The sequence below is a fragment of the Vanacampus margaritifer genome, chromosome 13 (genome assembly GCF_051991255.1).
Source record: "Vanacampus margaritifer isolate UIUO_Vmar chromosome 13, RoL_Vmar_1.0, whole genome shotgun sequence".
Taxonomy (NCBI): Eukaryota; Metazoa; Chordata; class Actinopteri; order Syngnathiformes; family Syngnathidae; genus Vanacampus; species Vanacampus margaritifer.
In genome coordinates, this window is record NC_135444.1 from 20,304,304 (window position 1) to 20,323,399 (window position 19,096).

The 19,096-nt window shown below is 41.9% G+C and overlaps 2 protein-coding genes across 2 annotated transcripts in view; both read left to right on the top strand.

Annotated features, from left to right (window-relative positions):
• Window positions 1-2,016, top strand: part of LOC144062587 (desmoglein-2.1-like) — an 82,508-nt gene extending 80,492 nt beyond the window's left edge. The window contains exons 16-17 of the transcript XR_013296418.1: window positions 127-232; window positions 1,998-2,016. The gene's annotated coding sequence lies outside the window, so the exon portion shown is untranslated. The remainder of the gene's footprint in view (window positions 1-126; window positions 233-1,997) is intronic.
• Window positions 2,017-3,207: 1,191 nt separating this feature from the next.
• On the top strand, window positions 3,208-17,223 carry LOC144062586 (desmoglein-2.1-like). The gene is made up of 14 exons (XM_077584108.1): window positions 3,208-3,331; window positions 7,725-7,847; window positions 7,978-8,136; window positions 8,760-8,901; window positions 8,980-9,140; window positions 10,535-10,669; window positions 10,757-10,942; window positions 11,265-11,764; window positions 12,334-12,476; window positions 12,720-12,938; window positions 13,026-13,268; window positions 14,056-14,186; window positions 14,258-14,494; window positions 14,686-17,223. The coding sequence occupies exons 1-14, from the start codon at window positions 3,284-3,286 to the stop codon at window positions 15,844-15,846; spliced, it is 3,588 nt and encodes a 1,195-aa protein (XP_077440234.1). The 5' UTR covers window positions 3,208-3,283; the 3' UTR covers window positions 15,847-17,223.
• The last annotated feature ends 1,873 nt before the right edge of the window (window positions 17,224-19,096 follow it).

Below are 19,096 nucleotides of genomic sequence, written 5' to 3' on the forward strand. Positions count from 1 at the left end.
ATCAGAATACCGTGTTAAGTTAAACTGGTTGTGAGCCCATAGAACATGTTATTGTAAAGAGTTTTGGACTTGACTTCCATTTTAATAAGATGAATGCTGATCTTTAGTTCCAATTCTGAACTATAGGATGCAGGCAGGAAGTCCATTATTGCACTCAACACTTTCCTCGCCATTTCCAAGATGGCTGCGCCCATGAAAGCAGGTTTCACCATCCCAGAAAGGAGATTGGCAAGTAAGTACATCTTCATGTTGTCATTATATTAGTGAATGTTCATCAACTATTGATACATTTGACAAATGTTTGGACTAAACTAGAATCCGAGGAAAATCCAAATTTTGGTCAAAACAAGTAACCAGAGGAAGTAATCATTGCCATAGAGATCACCCAAAATACAAAATTGGAGTTAGCTCACTCTCGTTCTCAGTGGCGGAAATATTCTCACTAGCTAGCAAAACAAGTTGTTTGGATGGATGACTTGTTTTGGGCGTGGTTTGTCTGCTTTTCAGTCATCATGTAAGCCAATTAAATGTGACTCATAGACTCCAGTCTTTGTTTGTGCTGTCGAGTCTCGGCAACACCGACACGGTGAGGGGCCCAAAGAGTGGACTTCAGATCCAACTTTCACCCCTAGGGGGCATGGCGCTCTATTTTGGCTAACAATGTTTAGACGCAACTGACTCTCTCTATTCTTGCTGACATACTACTAGGTTGGGCAGCCAATCACGAGGCTAAAGTGAAACCGATCCGATGACATATGATCCGGCAACAAAACAGGCCCGACTACTGAAACACAGCCGGTGGAAGCCCAGCTTAGTGACAGCCGCATTGTTCCCACCACTAACTAACTCACCTACACTACTACTTACTAACTTACTCACACTTTCTGGGCGTGGCACTCCTGTCAGCAGTTTTGGGCGAGACAGCGATTCTCACTTCTTCGAGACGTCCTCATATTTTTGGGATGACTTTGACGTTTCTGACATGTGATACAGCCTAAAAAAAAACGTGTTCAGGGATTAAATAGGATGTTGATTAGATGGTACATTAGAAATGCATAAAATATGATATAAGTATGGTAAATTAGAGGTACACGTTTTCAAGTATTAATGTGGGGAAGTATAGGTATTAGGGCTAGGGCTGTGCAATTAATCGAAATTCAATTACAATTTCAATTATTGCACTGCACAATTACAAAATCAGCATCATTGTAAAAAGAAAAAAAAAAGATTAAAAAATATTCCATTGCAGTGATTTAGGAAAATAAAAATCTTCCTCAACATGATTGACATTTTATGATGTGTACTGTGTAGGCGTATGTGATACCTTTCATGGTACTAATCACATTATTTCCATAATTGGGCTGATTTTGTCCATTTTCATTGAATTGTTTGTAATGCTGTTTTAAAAAAATATATATATATATGAAGACTCAATTGACTTTAGTATTAATACTAATTTTGTGTTGTTTCAATTTATACATTTGCACTTCCAAAAGGAACTTGCATAATTATAGTGTTTCAAAGAATTTTATTTGTCTTCATATTTTTTTTTAACGTTTGAACATTTTCTTTGAGCAGCCCTAATATTAGGGCTGGGTATCAATTCTAATTTCCTTAATCGATTCGATTTCGATTCACAAGAATTCAGTCCGATTTGATTTCGATTTTTTTTTTCCCCTTCTTCCCCTGATTCGATTCATTCACTTCAATTCAATTCCATGTTGATTCATTATGGAACATCAGTTTTTAAATAACAAGGACATGACAAACATTAAATTCCAAATTAAACTTTGCGGCCATCATAACCGGTTAGATGATTTGAACTTTTGAGGAAGACTGCCACACAATAAAAACTACAAATGTGCTGACTGCTTTTAAGTCTGTCTTAAGGGTCACTGCATCCAATCAGATCATGACATGAAGCCAACTTAACCAATCATCAGCTAATGTGCTGCCTTGCTTCTTTTTTTCTTTTTCTTTTTTAATTCTATCGGCAGCTGCCAAAATGTCGCAGCACCGCTTGCGTGTTTGATCAAGTTCTGCTCCGTTTAGCAGCGAGAACAACGCCAACTATAAAGGTGCACTTTTCTGCCGCGTAGGTACAGTTGTGTTGAGAATACAGAAATATTGTAGCAGGTGTGTTTAAACAACACAGTCAGAGTCAAAACCATGACAACATTAGACACAAAAGAGTTTGTAAAAACAAAAGTTATCATTAACAGCAAATGTGTTAAGTGGTCTCAAATGTGACAATTGACATGAAAGTAGTAAATAAAGAAAATGTTGTAAAATGTCAGGTCAAAATGCAGGAAATGTAGAAAATGTTGCTCTAACTGTAGAAAAGTTAGAAAATGCAGGTCAAAATGCAGTTAAATGTTGGGTCAAAATGTAGTTAAAATGCTGTAAAAGGAGTAAAACGCTGACATGTAGACAGAAATGTTGGGTCAAAATGCAGTAAATGTTAAAAAAAAATGTTGATAAAGTATTAGTCCAAATGAAGTTAAAATTTATTAAAGTGACTAAAAATGTTGGTAAATATGTAAGGAAAGGAGATCAAACTGTCGTAACTAGAGACAACGGAGGTGAAAAGCAGTTAATGTTGTAAAATGTGTGGTCAAAATGTAGTAAATGTTTTTCAAAATGGGCTTAAGGGTGTAAAATGTAGGTCAAATGTCATGAATGGTGTGAAATGTTGGTCAAAATACTGTCAACGGTGTCAAATGGAGAGTTAAAATGGAGAAACTGTTAAATGGTGTAAATGTATCGGATCAAAATGTGTTATAAATGGTGTGAAATGTAGTAAATCAAGTTAAATAGGATGCTAGAATACTTTGTCTTGACTTGCGTAAAAATATCGAATCACATTTGCAAAACGGTAAAGTTCGCATTTATTGCCACCACATTTTTTTCCGTCCCTACAGGCACATATAAAACACACGCAGTAAGTGGCTAATAACTACACATTGTCTATCGTAATCATCGTGCCGCGAACAAGGGAACAAAATGGAATCTCATAAAAAGCAAAACATCGCCGTTAAAAGTCACGTTCATGAGTTCAATAATGAGGAGCCGATAGAACGGCGAGGCCTCGACGGGGACTGACGTGTTCACATGTGACACGCACACAGACAGAAACTCGCACACACACGAACCTGTCACAGCCTGCTAGGTGTGTGTTTGAGTGTGCGGTGAGAATAAAGTACTCCTCCCCTTGATAAATAAGCCTCCTCCCTGACCGGTTGGTTTCACATTATCAGGAAGCGACGCGGGCCTCGTTTCATGGATGCGGACAGCAGTCATGATTATCAAGTTTGTGTCGCTGTTGTTGGCTGTAAGTACGAACTTTGACATTTTTACGGTTGTTCACCGTCGCAGGAAACCTGTGTGGAATTTTGGAATGTGAAACTTAGACCTCTCGGGCATATGTGTTACTTTTCCATACCTTGTAGAATGTCAATAATTGTAAACGTTAGTTTGGGTGTGTTTATTTGACACTTTAATGTGTTGATTCTTAATAGGTGGTTGTCATAGCAATGCAGGTGCAAGTTGAAAGTAACGCTAAAGGCAGTCAGGTGCAAGTTGAGGGTTCATAAGATTGTGGAAATGCTGCAAAATGTCGGTCAAAATGTACTGTAGGTAAAAGTGGTAAATTGTGTCAAATGTGGGTTGAAATGGAGTACAACGCAGGTAGAATTGAAAGAAAATTGATTAAATCATTCACATCCAATGCCATTTCCTTCATTTTTATAAAAACAAACAAATTTTTACATTTACAGCATTTAACTCATTCAATGCCATTGACGACTATAGACGTCAAAAATCCATGCGGACTATTTCTATTAGTTTAACATTTTTTTCATTTCATTTTTTATCAAAACCTAGAATTTTTTTTATTGTACATTTATAACACATATAAAATTATCATGTGATTAATTACGATTAAACGCCCCTTATTTTTTTTTATTTTTTTTTTATTAGGCCCGTCAGGCGATTAAAATTTTTAATTGTAATTATCACATGACTTCACTAGTTAACTAACGATTAATCACAAATTTTATATCAGTTCTAAATTTACAAAAAAAAAATTCTAGGTTTTCATACTCTTGTTAGCAAAAGTGGAAAAAAATGTTAAACTAATAGAAATAGTTTAAATGAATTTTTGATGTCTATAGCCGTCAATGGCAGTGAATGAGTTAAATGCTGTAAATGTAAAAATTTGTTAAAAAAAAAAAATGAAGGAAATGGCATTGGATGCTGGTGAAAATTGTGTCAAATGGTGGGTGAATGTTGGTAAGATTGTATAATAAATGTGAAAAACGATTGGTCAAGATCTGTTCAATGGTGTAAAATGGTGTAAATTGCGTAAAATGTCAAGTGGCAGTAAAATAGTGCTCTAAATGTTGTAAACATTGGAAAATGCTGGTCAAAATGCCATAAGTGGTGTAAAATACGAGTTAATATTTAACAAATTGAGTAAAATGTTGGTCACAATGAAGTAAGTAAATGAATTGAAATGATGTTAAATGCTGGTCAAAATGCACCAAAATGGTATAAATGTTGGTTAAATGTTGGTGACATCGTGGTAACTGGTATAAAAATGGTGGTCAAAATAGATTAAATAGTGTAAAATTGGTTCAAATATAGTAAAATGACAAAAAGTAGGTTACGTAGATAAAGTTTTTGTGAAAATGCCTGTTGCTCATAAAAAATATGTTAAATGCCATCAAATGACTTTCAAACAATTTATTTAATTTCATTCATTCACACAAAAGCACCCGATATTTCCAAGTGCATAATTCCGTATACTTTACGATAAAACATTTGGCAAGTTGTCCGTCTGCGTCAGCCAATCATCTGCTCAACACACCGTGTTCATTTTCCAAGGTCGTCTGCGCTTGTCATATAAAACCAAAATGTTTGACTGCGCTCATTAAAAGCATGACCCGGGAAAACATATTTGTGCGGGTCGTTTAGATAAGCACGTCACGTTGCACAGTCAACATCAAGTCCACAATGTTGGACGTCGGGCAACGAGGATGTGAATATCGGACAATAACATATTGATACTGTATTGAATTGGATGCTAACGTAGCGATACTCACATGCTAACATATTGATATCGGATGATAACCAGGCCACGGGACACCATCTTTCGGCTATTTCAGACTTACCTGCGGAAATGCTTAACACTTGAATTGACGCTACATTTGAACATAAAACAATATTTAGCAGTTCGTGTTTGTTTGATTGTGAGATTTGTCGACACACTGAACAGGAAATTGCTTTATTCACGCCACACGTAACCGGAGAACGGATACCTTAGCTTAGCTCACCGTTCTTCATTATGCTAGCGCTAGGTGGTTCGAAGGAAGATTAGGTTTAGGGCCTCATATAATATCTTAGGGTTAGCATTTGTGTTGTTCAGAATGGCTAGTTTAGGGCTAGGGTTTGGGCCTTGTATTTGTCAGAGTTAAGCTAAGAGTTCGACCTTATGAATAGCTTATGTTACGGTTAGCATTTAGCCTTTCAAAATAGTTTAGCAGTAGGCTACTGTTGGGCTACTTTATATCTAGGTTAGGGCCTCTAAAAGTAGTTAACGTGATCTTGCTGGCTAATGCTAATGCTCTTCTGATGCTACGAGTAGCAATTCCCTGCGGGAAGGTTTCTTTCACGCCTATTCTGTACATTCTTTACCAAGTGCGTGTGCCGACTTGATGACTTTTGGCAGTCAAAGGATGCGGCGCCACGCCCGCTTGTGTGAGTTTTGTGTCATCGTTGCTCGCATGCCCCAGCATGGAGTTCAGTCTGCGGGCGTGGCAGGTTAGACGGGCAGACAGGCAAGTTGACAGCTAGGCGGGGAGCTAGGGTGTGTCGGCAGCTCCTCTCTGCGTTCATGTGTCTGTTAGGAGGCATGAGGAGCGATATAGTCACTGTGAACTTGGGGGTTAGGGTGAGAATTTAGGATTAGGGTTGGAATTTTAGGATAGGGTGTTAGGGCTGTATGTGTTGCCATGTTAGGATGTTAAAGGGTCAGGGATACAGTTTTAGGATGTTAGGGTTTGTTTTAGGGTCTTAGAGTTATACTTAGGGTGTTTGGATGTTAGGATGTTACGAATAGGTTGTTAGAGTTTGGGTTCAGGATTTTTGGGCATGAAGATATTAGCATGTTCGAGGTTTTGGGTCGCGACAGCGAGCAGTCAAGACGCTTTCAATATAACAATTCTATAAAATAATTCAACAGCAGCATGTCCTTGTGCTATATATATTTATAATGCTAGCATGTTTAGAGATTAGAGTATTGGGTTGTTAGGGTTAGAATAATAAGGATGACACCCAGATGTTTGGCTTAGCATGTTAGCATGATGTTAGCATGCTAGGATTAGAGTTTTGGGATGTTAGGGTTCGGTGGCAGTCTAGTAGGTCGAGGTCAAGGTCGGTGTTTTGATGCTAGGGTGTGTGAATGTTTGGGCTAGTTGGAATGCTAAAGGCTGTGGCTACATTAGCATTTAGGAACATTATGTCATGACCATGATTGAACATCACATTTCAGTGTGAATGCAGAAAAAATAGGACCATTGTGGTGTGATTAATGTGATTCTAATTATTACCATGACGTTTTTATGACTGTTGTTGGCTTATTATAAATTTTGCTGACTGTTGACGAGAGCAGGGCCAGGCCACGTGTTCACGTTAAGTCCGCATGATTTACTGTCACCTTGCCACCGCCTCAACTTTCAGTTGCAGGCCCGACAGGTTTGTCCACATTCAGCCGCCAAACCAGCGCCCGCCGATGTCAGTCAAGTGCCTCAGGCTGACACCACTGTGGGAAGAAGGGCAACACGGTCTATACAAAAACCTCAAGCATGTTGCGAGATACTGGGAACAAGAGTCAGCAGCATTACATGAAGCAGCTGTATATGCGTCCATAAATATGACACATGCGACAGAAAAAGTCGGAAGCGCGATACTGTATAAAGCAGCAACACTTTTCCACAAGTCTTATATATAATAGTTGAGAGAATCACTGTTTACATTAGTTTAGCAGGAAAAAAATTAAAAGAATAATTATTTTAAAAAGAAACTGAAACCAATTTAGTTTTTTTTGTACTTTAAATTATTTTGTAGCTACAGATAAATCAAATAAGTATTTTTAATTGATTTTATTTTTTATAAAATAACATTAAAGCAGAGCTTCTTTTTTTAAAGTCAATTTAGCTTTACTTCTAAACAACAAAATCACGTTTGCTGCTTTACACAATGTGAATTCAAGAAACAATAACTATTAATTATAGAAAAAAATCAATTGTTCAATATGTTATCACGTTTTTTTTTTTAAATAAAATCCTTTCATTGTCCTTGGATTAACCTGGAAAAAAATGCTCCTCAAAGTTAGAAAGTTGCTCTTCAAATGAAGCCATTGATTCACAAAACTGCTCCACAGAGTAAAAAAAAAAAAAGATATACCATACAGGGAGCCACAAGTTTACGTACCTCTTGCTCGCTACCTTGCATCCGCACGTGCACACGTGAAAAGTGCAGCATTTAAATAAAAGCACCGATATTTGACATTTTACTCTGACTTCATGGACCGCTGAGGTTTGTCCTATACCATACTATAAATGCAGTTGTGAATGTAAACAAAAGGTAGCAAGCAAGAATAGTCAGCAGTGTTATATCAGGCCAATAAATACACACGCATTCATGAATGTGAATCCTTTTGCCAGCTCCAGACGGTTGCCCCGGTGGAGGGTGGTCAAGTCCTATCCAGACAAAAAAGGCACTGGATCCCGCCTCCAAAACCTCTCAAGGAAAACTCGGAAGAATTCATCAATGAAGTTGTGGCTAAAGTGAGTACAGAATGCTACAGAACAGTAGCAGGCATTGTTAGGCATGTGCTTTGGCGCCCTCGTGTGGTCAATTTGTGCACAGGCGGAAACGTGAGTGCTTGTATTAATCTATCTGCACTGTACGTTTCAGATTCACTCGGACTCTGATGACCGGAAAGGGAACATAAGGTACTCCCTGGAGGGCGTGGGTGCCAACCAGTACCCCTTCCATGTCTTCGTGGTGGACCCCAATTCGGGCCAAATTAGGCTCACCAAAAAGCTCGACAGGGAGGAATTCGGCATGTACAATGTGAGTTGACAAGGGCCAATCAGCGTCCTTGGTTTATGGGCCAATCAGAGTCCTTGTTTGACAGGATGGGGAGGAACAATCTAATAACAACAACCATATCCAAATTAGGCTTCAAATTCTAAATTGAAACTTCAAGCCTGGTTTGAAATGTAATCAGATTTGAAAGGCTAATTTGAAATGCTCGAACGTTTGAAACCCTAGACCAGACTTGAAACTCTACTTTGAAACCCTACTCCAGTTTTAAAGCCCTGACAAGGTTTCAAACTATTTGAATCTCCACACCAGGCTGGAACCCCTAATTTAACCCACCACGTTGCTTGAAAATTTTAACAATGGCTTTAAACAAAGGTTAGGTTCTGGTTTAAAACCTTAATCAAAGCCTTAAACCCAAATCTAAAATCCCAACCTTCCCAATCCTAATTTAACTTTAATTTGAAGTCTTAAACCCTAATTTGAAACCCAAACCAGGCCTGAAACCTAAATTTGAAACCCTAACCCCAGATTGAATGCCTAATTTGAAACTCAAGGTGAAAAATCTCATTTGAGAGCCAAGGTTGGCATTAACAACCACTGGCTGGAGTCTCGATAACTAAGTGTGACGTGACCGGTCGGCGTGCTTGCAGCTGTCGGGCGTGGCCACCTACTTAGATGGCAGACCGGCGGAGACAAACATCAACGTCCGCTTCAGGGTGGTGGACGAGAACGACAACCCTCCCGTCTTTGACGTCATCCCGGCCTGCTCGGTCAACGAGCGCAGCGGCGTAGGTGAGCGGAAGGGTCGCCTGGGCGGGTTTGTGCTCCGCCGTGGCGTGTGTCTGATTGGTCGCCTTCTTTTTGTTGCAGGGACGTACGTGACTAAAATCAGCGCGACGGACGCCGACGAGCCGGGAAATCCCAACTCCCAGATCGCGTACAGCATCGTCAAACAGGAGCCGTCCAACGACATGTTCTACATGGACAGCGACGGCAGCGTCTACGTCAAACGGATTGACCTGGACAGAGAGGTACGGTGTGGACATGCCTTCAAACCCTAACCCTTGAAACTCTTAACCAGACTAGAAACTAGGGGCATTCTGATCAGGGTTTCGTTAACTTACTCCCTCCCAGCCATTTTCACTGAAGCAACCCCCTTCACTCCCGGCTGTTTTACTGGATTTTGACTGATTTTGCAAGGCCCACAGAATATTGTGTTCTATCGCTATAAAAACGTGGAACCTGCCAAAAGAAATTAGATTAGAATCTCTTCTTTCATCAGGAAAATCTGTTTCCGTTTTGCAGCAATCAGCTAAGTTTCATCAATATTCACAAATCTGTTTAAAACAGTGGGAAAATAACTTTTTGCAACATGGCCCTGGTTGATCTCTTATACTTTTCTGCCACACGCTGGCTGTTTTTGTAATAACTACCATTGCTTCAATCATTCTTTTCAGTTCAGAGGCTGCATCAAAGCCTTCTGTATGCTCTATCATAAAAAAAAAAAAAACATTAAAAAATAAACATATAAATACGTCTTTGGAAGCATGGTGATATTAATAGAATGTATTTATACGTTTTTGGGAGCAAATGAGTTAAGATGCCGGTTCCGATAATGATCATCCATGAGTGAAATCGGCTGAACATTACGGATCATAAGGATTATCTGCACATTTCACATCAATACGTACATCAATTCTACAACAAAACAATTTGTCTTTTTTTTTTCAATTACTTGATAAATTTAATTAAAAAAACATTCTATCCAAATTTCCATCCCTTTATTATACAAAAACATGAGATGCAGATGATCTTTTTTTTGATCGGCAGTTAAAGGCATTGATTGACATGCTAATCACGTACTTTTCCATGGAAATTGGCCAATCACGATCGGTGGTTGACCACGATCAGCGGCCGATCAATCGGAGCACCACTAAGAAACCCTAACTTTGCCTTGAAATGCTCATTTGAAACTTGAACCACTAACACAGTTTTAAAACCCTGATTTGAAACCCTCAAAAAGAATTTAAATCTTAAATTCACATTTGAAACCCTAACCCTTGAAACCTTTCCCACCCAGGCTAGTTGAAACCCGAATTTGATGCCTTTACTGTTGTTTAAAACTCTAACCATGACTTTAAACCTAAATTTGTACCCTAACCTAAATGTAAAAGCTGGCTTAACTACTAACACTGTTGTCATGCTAACTTAAAACCCTCACTCATAAATCTTTACTAGACACAGACTTAGGCTCAACATCCCCATTTGAAACCCTAACTTGCTTGAAATTCTAATTTGATACTCTTTACCCATGTCAGAAACCCGAACCATGCCTTCAAATCTTAATTTGCAAACCCAGACTTGGAAAAACCCTACTTGAACTTGAGCTCTTGTGTTTTTGCCCTGCCGCCAAATGACCTTTCAGGAATCGGAGCAGTACACGCTTACGGTGAAGGGTCAGGACCTGAACGGTGCACCAGGCGGGAACAGCGCCACCAGCACCGTCGTGGTGAAACTGCTCGACGTCAACGACAACCAACCCACCCTGGAAAAGAGCCTGGTAGGTCACGTGCAATCGCAATGCCTCGATTTCGGTGAGGTGTTTGGTAGGAACGGTATCAAATGTCCCGTTGCGGTCTCCCGGCAGTACGAGGGCAGCATCGAGGAGAACACGCAAGGCGTGGAGGTGATGCGGATCAAAGCTCAAGATCTGGATCTGCATGGGACCGACAACTGGCAAAGTGTCTTCAAGATCGTCAAAGGCAACGAGGCCGGCTACTTCAGCATGATCACTGACTCGGCGACCAACGAGGGCGTCCTCATGCTCGATAAGGTACGAAATGTCAAGTAAGGTTGAGTCACTGAGCATTGTAAAGCTTGTGAAGGATGATTTGTAATCAGCATCCATCTTTTGGAAACACTAACCCACACTAAAAAACTCCAAATCTAATCATAACCCTTGTTTGAAACACTGTGCAAGTTCTAGCAATAGTTTTATATTAGACTCGACTTCTGCCTGAGAAACAAAAGCAGCAAATATTGAAGATTGGGCCCCCAAAGAAATCCATAAATAGGCGTCGATTTACTGTACGAGTAAATAATGTTTTGAATTTTACCATTACACAGTCCATTAAAGCGCATGTGTCTTCTTACAGGCTGTGGATTATGAGGACGTGAAGAACCTGGACCTGGGAATTGCTGTACTGAACATGGCTCCGCCCTTTGATCCATCTGACCCATCCACAGCTAGCATAGGATTTGGTGCAGGAGGAGGAGGAGGAGGAGGAGGAGGTGGTGGTGGTGGTGGTGGAGGAGGAGGTGGAGGTGGAGGAGGCGGCGGAGGAGGCGGAGGCGGGGCAGGCGGAGGCGGGGCAGGCGGAGGAGGTACCTCTAGCAGTACCAGTACAAGTTGGTTACAAGGTTTTAACACCGGCATGACGAGTACAACTGGAGGAGTCACTTGGAAAGGCACCTCGTACAAAACCTATCCCATCAAAATCAAAGTCAAGAACCAGCGTGAGGGTCCGCATTTTGACCCCAAAGTCAAAGCGATCACCATGTCGGAGGGAGGCAGCTCCACATTCAACATGGACAGCATCATCACTCGCTACGCCGCGCTGGATGGCGACACGGGGAAACCGGCCACTAACGTCAGGTGAGTGGCTACACCTGATGCAGTCTCACTTCATTGGTCCAAAAAATATTCTTTACAGTATCTCCCACAAGAAGTCACAAATGGTGTAGTAATTTGTGGGTAGGATTGGTAGAGAAAATTAGATTAGATTAGATTAGATTAGGATTAGATTAGATTAGGATTAGGATTAGGATTAGGATTAGGATTAGGATTATATTAGGATTATATTAGGATTAGATTAGGATTAGATTAGGATTAGATTAGGATTAGATCAGTGGTTCTAAACCATATTGGAACCCCACCAGAACTCTTCTTTATTGAAAAATAAAATGACGACCCCCTCTTCTCCGGGAACCCCCACCCAGATTAACTAGAATTGCTCAATTTGGCATTGCAAATTGTGCAGTCACTCAGTTCAACTGTATATTTAAGAGCACTTCAAAACAACCACTGCTGTTATCTTAAGACTGAACCCAAAGGCAGCAGGTGCAATGAAGACAGCAGGGGCCCCACAATTGAACCCTGTGGAACACCATACTTTCTCTTATACATTGCACAAAAAATAGCTGAATGTGTGCACTGTGTTGCAGGTATGTGAAAGGTTCGGATCCTGACAACTGGCTCACCATCGACCCAAAGACCGCTGATATCAGACTGAACAAGATGCCCGACAGAGAGTCCACGTTGTTAGTGAACGGCACCTACTATGCCAAAGTCCTCTGCATTTCTGAAGGTACACAAACCACAATCTGCTCCTGAACCTCTTGTCAGTTCACTCCAGTTTACTTTTGAGTCCCAAAGCGAAACGTGTCTTGTAGACAGGGTCAAAGACAGCTGGGACACCTTGGAAACAGTCAATGCATTACTCTGGAGGGAACTCAAAATCTCTCGACCCCATTTTTCTTCATAAGGTGTTAACGTAGCTTCCTTATCAGAAAAAGACACTGAATCTTGCTGGTCTATTCCCCACAAACAGATGTACCATCAAGTACCGCCACCGGGACTGTGGCCATCCAAGTGGAAGACTTCAACGACCACTGTCCCACCCTGACCAGCACCCTCGAGACTCTGTGCCTTCCCGACGATGCGGTCGTCGTCAGTGCCGTCGACGGAGATGACTTCCCCAATGGAGCTCCGTTCACCTTTGAAATCCTGGAGGGCACAAAGGGAAAATGGCAGGTGGAGCATCTCAATGGTGAGGAGACAACATCTGGTCTGTTTTGGATCTCGGTGGACTTAAATCTTCAGGCTGAACCTCATGGATTTGAATCTGTGTGGGCAGATACCGCAGCCATCCTGAGAGTCCCAAATTCCATCTGGCCTGGTCTCCACGAGGTGGAATTACTGGTGAAGGATGCGCAGGGGGTGGCATGTCCGGAACCGCAGAAGGTGACGGTGCAGGCATGCACCTGCGAGGACGGAGTGATTTGCGGAAGCCGAGGCGGAAGAGGTCAGCCCAGCAAGAAGTCTTCGTTGGGACCTGCAGGCATTGGGCTGCTGCTACTGGGCCTGCTGCTGTTACTACGTGAGTAAAAACTGGTCTTGGTCTGGTTAAGGTATGATGGCGTATTAGGGCAAGGTATCATTTATGTATTTTTCGGGGGGGGGTAATATTCAGAGAAAAAAACTTGCAGATTTGCGACTGCCACTTTATAAAGCGGCAAATTTGCGACGAAAAGAAACTCCGAAACTTACGACAAATACATGTAGCGTAGCTATAATCTAACGTGATGATTTGTTTGTGGTTAATGGATCACTGTTTATAAAATGAAAAAGCAAGAATGGGGACGGAATTATTCTTAATTTAAACTTTACTCAGCCTACACGGCAGCTAGAGCGACAACACTTCCTGATCCACTATCAGCTGACTAGCACTAACCAATCACAAGCTAGCATACTTTAGGTAAATGCAAGTGAATGAGAGTGGCAGATTCGACACTTCAACTTAGCTACTTGTACAAAAAAAATACCAAAATGTATGAATATGTAAATATTAATTCTGGAAACATAAATATACATTATAACAAATTAATTTAAATGCTTTATCTCCTTATTTGAAAACCCGACCATAAAGTATTACAAGCATACGAATTGTACGCTAAAAGTATTTCTCGTAAGTTTCTCCGTTTTTTTTCTCTTGCAAATCTGTCACTTTATAAACCCACAAATTTATGATTTTTCTTCTCGCAAATTTACCACCACGACCAAGAACATAGACAATTCAGCATGCTAGTAGGATATAGAATAAATGCTTGCCATACCAACCGGCTGTTTTGGTGGCGTCTAAACAAAACGACTTTCTGTTCCCGCAGTCATCGCTTTACTGCTGTTCTTCTGCCAATGCGGTGCAGCCGCAGGTATACCCGGAAACTTTATCGATATGCCTTCTGACACCAAATCCCACCTCATCAATTACCGCACCGAGGGCCAAGGAGAGAACACGGTGTGTATTGGAAAACGTCGTCATCTTTACTTGTGCAAGAAATGTTCTGACAAACGTTTGAACGGTCGCAGGAGGTGCCGCTGTTGAACATGCCGACGCAAGTCGATGCTGTGGACGTCCCAACACAAGACGCGCAACTTTACGGGAACAGCAGCAACATATATGGCTTGCAGGAGGACTTCTCCAATATGGAACGAAATGCTGCTTTGGGAATGAGAAACCAGCGAAGAATCTACAAAAGAGAGTCGGGGGCAGCTTATGACGATATCGGTCTGCCTCAACACATCCTTGCACAGTACTACGCTCAGGTGAGACTTGTCAAGCTTGCCCCTTTAAATGTCCCAATCAGAGGTGTCAAAAGTACTCAAACTCTGTACTTAAGTAGAAGTAAAGACAGAGTCTGGTAGACATTAAAGTACTGATTCAATGATTCAATTTAAAACTAGTAGATATTTGCAATACACTTGAATCAAAACATGACCGTGTCCTCCTTCAACAGAAACTGAGCAATGGAGGAGAAGACCTGGCAGTGAAGGACGCGCTCTTGGTGTACGACAACGAGGGCCAAGGGTCTTTGGCCGGCTCGGTGGGCTGCTGCAGCCTCCTGGAGAACGACAATGACCTGCAGTTCCTCGACAACGACCTCAGCCCCAAGTTCAAGACCCTGGCGGAGCTGTGCGGCGGCAAGAAGATCCAACCAGATGTCACTCCACCGCCCCCAAAAGTCGTGATTCAACCGAAGCCCGAACCCCCCATGATACCGCCAGCTGCCCCCAGAGTAGACCAGACGGTGACTCGGGTGGTGAAGGAAAACACGACCACGCGCAACCAAGGGAGGACCGCGGTGATCGAAGGGGTGGAAAACCAAGGTCAGATGTTCCTGCTCCAGCAGCAGCAGCCGGTCTACCTCGCCGCTGCCGCCCCGATGCTGCAGCCTATGCAATACATGGTCCAGCCGCAAGTCCAGAACACCATGCTGCTGGCTGAGGCGCCAGCCAGCAACCTCCAGGGCGTGATGTTGGCGGCTCCGCAAGGCATGCTGGCGGCTCCGCAAGGCATGCTGGTGCAAGGACAAACGGTGTTGTCTGGCGGACAAGCCCAGGCCCCTGGCATGGTGCTCGTTAGCGGAACCCCTGGGTCACCTACACAAGGCATGATCGTCCAAGGACAGACGATGGTATCCGGCGGACAAGCCCAGGGTCCTGGCCTGATTCTGGTTAACCCGGGGTCACAGACACAAGGCGTGGTAGTCCAAGGAAAGAAGGTGGTGTCCGGGAAACAAGCCCAGGGGCCCGGTGTGATGTTGGTAACCGGAACGCAGGCAGGAACCTTACCAAGTGTGACACTTCAGGGAAAATCCACGCTGTCCAGGGGAAAAGCGCCAACCCTCCTGAGTGGTGCTAGCAACCTGATCAACGCAGGGACCCTCTCAAGCTCCCAGACCGTAATGGAGGGCAAGGTCCCTGTGGGGAAGGTGGTGAGGACGAGCCAAACCTCCATCGAACAAGGCGGCGTCCGACTGCCAGATTTCGCCTTGCCCCAGATGAGCAACATCCCCGGAGCTCACAGCACCACCATGACGTCATCCAGCACCGGCGTGAGCCGAGTCCCCACATACCGCAAGGTGGTGGTCCAGGAAGAGAAGCTCACCGAACTGTGACACGGGACAAATGACTCTTGAAAGCAACTTTCCTCAAGGCGTTTCCTCAACTATTTTGTCACCGTGCCGGTCTTATTGGTGGCGGATGTCCTGCGGCAGCCCTGCCTCGGAGCAAGGCTACATGCGGCTGCACGTTCCTGCTATACGGCTCCGAGCCGACGTACACGTTACGCTCTTGCACCCTCAAGTAGAATGTGGAGACACTAGCAGACACTTCATGGAGATCCCGTGCCGGTTTAAGTGCGCGGGTATCTCTTTGTTGGATACGTTGGCTTGGCCTCCATGTTTCTTCGCTAGCTCTCATAACCAACCGGATAATTAGCTAAGCTTTGGCTTCTCCGACTTTTTAACAGCTTTGTGAACTTTCTAGACTTAAGTGTGACACTTGATAAATGGTACTTCATTCATGTAGCGCTTTTCCACCTTACAAGGCCCTCAAAGCGCTTTACATTCACCTACTGATGACGCATCTTGCGCAAGGATACTTCAACATGGTCACAATGGCATGGAACCGAACCCACAACCTCTGGGTTGTGAGAGGACCGCTCTACCACTGAGCCACTTTGGTGTGTCCTAAATGAAGCTTTTTGTTTTGTTTCCCCTTAGCAGATGTCTTAACAACACATCTGCCACATGTTTTTGCCAAAATACTCCAAGGTTAAAGTATTGCAGTACACTTTTCACCATCTTGCTGAAACAATCACCCCAGTATGGATTTGGTTATTTTCCCTGGGGGGAAGCAGCACTTCCTTTGTCAATTTGTGTGCAGATCCATGTATGTGGCTGATGCAGTTTACGTATCGCCAAACACACAATATCTGATCCTCACTGTGTCAAGATTTGTGAGGTGGCAAATCCAGGTCCAGAAAGTAAAAACCCCGCCACAGTTTGGCTTTAGCCCCTAGTGCTAGCTAGCTCCCTAGCAGGCCAAACTGTGGCAGAGTTTTTACTTTCTGGACCTGAATTTGCCACCTCTGGTCAACAAGTAATCAAGTATGTGTCATTGGGCCAATAGTAAACAGCATTAAGGGCATCTTAATGCAGCTCTGCTTACCTTAACGTTTCAAACAGTGGATTAATTAGTTGATTGATGGATGGACAGGTGTTTCCCAAGACTTTGGTCCATGTGGGGTATTTGGCATTCAGGATTTGGTCTTTCTGTTGATGATAAATATTCTGCTGACTGGTGAGCAAACTTGGCTATGGATGTGCTGTACAGTATGGATGCTTATGGATGTGCATTGCACCTGGGTGGGATCATTGTATGTTTTTCATATGTCAGGAGAAGGTTTTTGTTTTTGTTTTTTTTAACAGCGCTTCTCTTTTTGATTGATTTGAAGATGTTTTCTATAGCAAAATAAAAAAATGAGGCGGCTAGATTGATGCGTGTCACTGGTTCTTTCGGCTCGTTAAACACGAGCGACTCATTCGACTTGTCTATGATGAGTTGAATTACAGCACAACACTTTTATGGAGAGATATTCCATAAAGGTCTTTTCACACTGCACTTGGTTTTTATGGCGTTCACAGGGGTTGTGGGGTATGCAGGGTTGACAATGTCCTGGAGCAAGTCTGCGCATATTTGGGCAGTCAACCAGGAAGTAGCCTGGAGTTTTTCGCCCCCCCCCCCCCCCCTTCTTAAATCATATCTAATTTCTCGTGTCCCAAAGATCGGCATACTTGAACATCGCAGTTTTTCCCTCCATTTTTTTCCCAGGCCTTTTCCTGTTCAAGTCCACCAGAATCTTTAGCACTCTGACATCACTCCGCCAACCCCTCTTTTTAGATTTAGAAATTTAGAAATTATAGATTTAAATATTTAAAAGATTTTCAAATATGACATTACTAATTATAAGATTAAACAGTAAAAAACAAATTTGATTTAATAGGAGAAAAATACAATAAATTAAATAATTTAAATAACACGATTTAAGAATTCAGAAAATGTTTAAAAATAGTAAAATAAAAAAATGGTAAATAAAAAAAAATTAAATTAACACACCAAAAAAGGCCACTTTGCTCTTTTTTTTTATTTTTATTTTTTAAACTAAGTAGGATTTTGCTCAGCAAGCTATCTTTGCTACCCGAGAGTTCTGTTGTCCGTTTGAACAAGATAGATAGATAGATAGATAGATAGATAGATAGATAGATAGATAGATAGATAGATAGATAGATGAAAATGAAAGAAATGGAGGGAATAAAATGAAAATGCATGGCAACATTAGCAGTTAGGAGCCCTGTTACCTGCAGTCATACATTTATCCCAGTAGTCATTTTGTTTTTGCAGCTAACAGGAAGTGCTCGGTATCTTGACGGGACCGAAGCCGAGGAGGGAGTCCCGTTGACCGTCGCAGTCCTGGACCAGAATGACCAAACGCCGTATTTTCAGCCGTATTCTGGCAACGTAACGGAGGCCAGCAAGGAAGGTACTTGTGACACCTGCAACTTCAAATTCTGGGGGCAGCCTTGTGATTGATTTTCTCTGTACAACTTCATATTTACACTGGATGCATTTAAAATGTTTCTAACGAACTGAAAAAAAACTCAACCTTTTTTAATACATATATATATAATATATATATATATATATATATATAATATAATTAAAAAAAATACCCTGGTGCTTACCTTATTTAGCTACTGAAAGCAACTCTTGGAATGATTTTCAATCATCAATATAGACAATGTTGCGTTTCATTGCATGCTGCACAATGTAGACAACTGCATTTTTTTTTTTATTGTCAATAGATGATGTACCTAATAAAGTGTCCATCATGTTGTTTTGTTTATCCTCCCACTCTCCAGTTACTCTGCAGCTATTAGCATCCTGATGACATAATGACAGGAAATGAGCGTGTTTGTGCTTCCACTTTTGCCTTTTTTGCTCTCCCTCACAGCAGCTTCGTAACATTTCGCTGTTAGGAATATTTTGTCTCTTTTTAAACAAACCTTTATCTAATTCACTGCAATTTTCTCTGTAGTGAAAAAAAAAAACAAATCTATTTTTGTTTGTTGTCGCTTAGAATCGCTGAGGAGTGGGCGGCAACTGTTTAGCCAATCAGATTTTTGGGTAGGATCGAGGACAGCAGGTGTGCGCAACAATATCATAGCGTTGAATTCAGTGGTACATTTAATAGTTTTTTTTTGTGAATTTAGGATATATAGTTGTTCATATAATCTCCTTCAAAAAGGAAATCATTGTCAATTGATGCAGGTGACTTAAAATTTTGTTGTTAGCTCAAAATGCTAA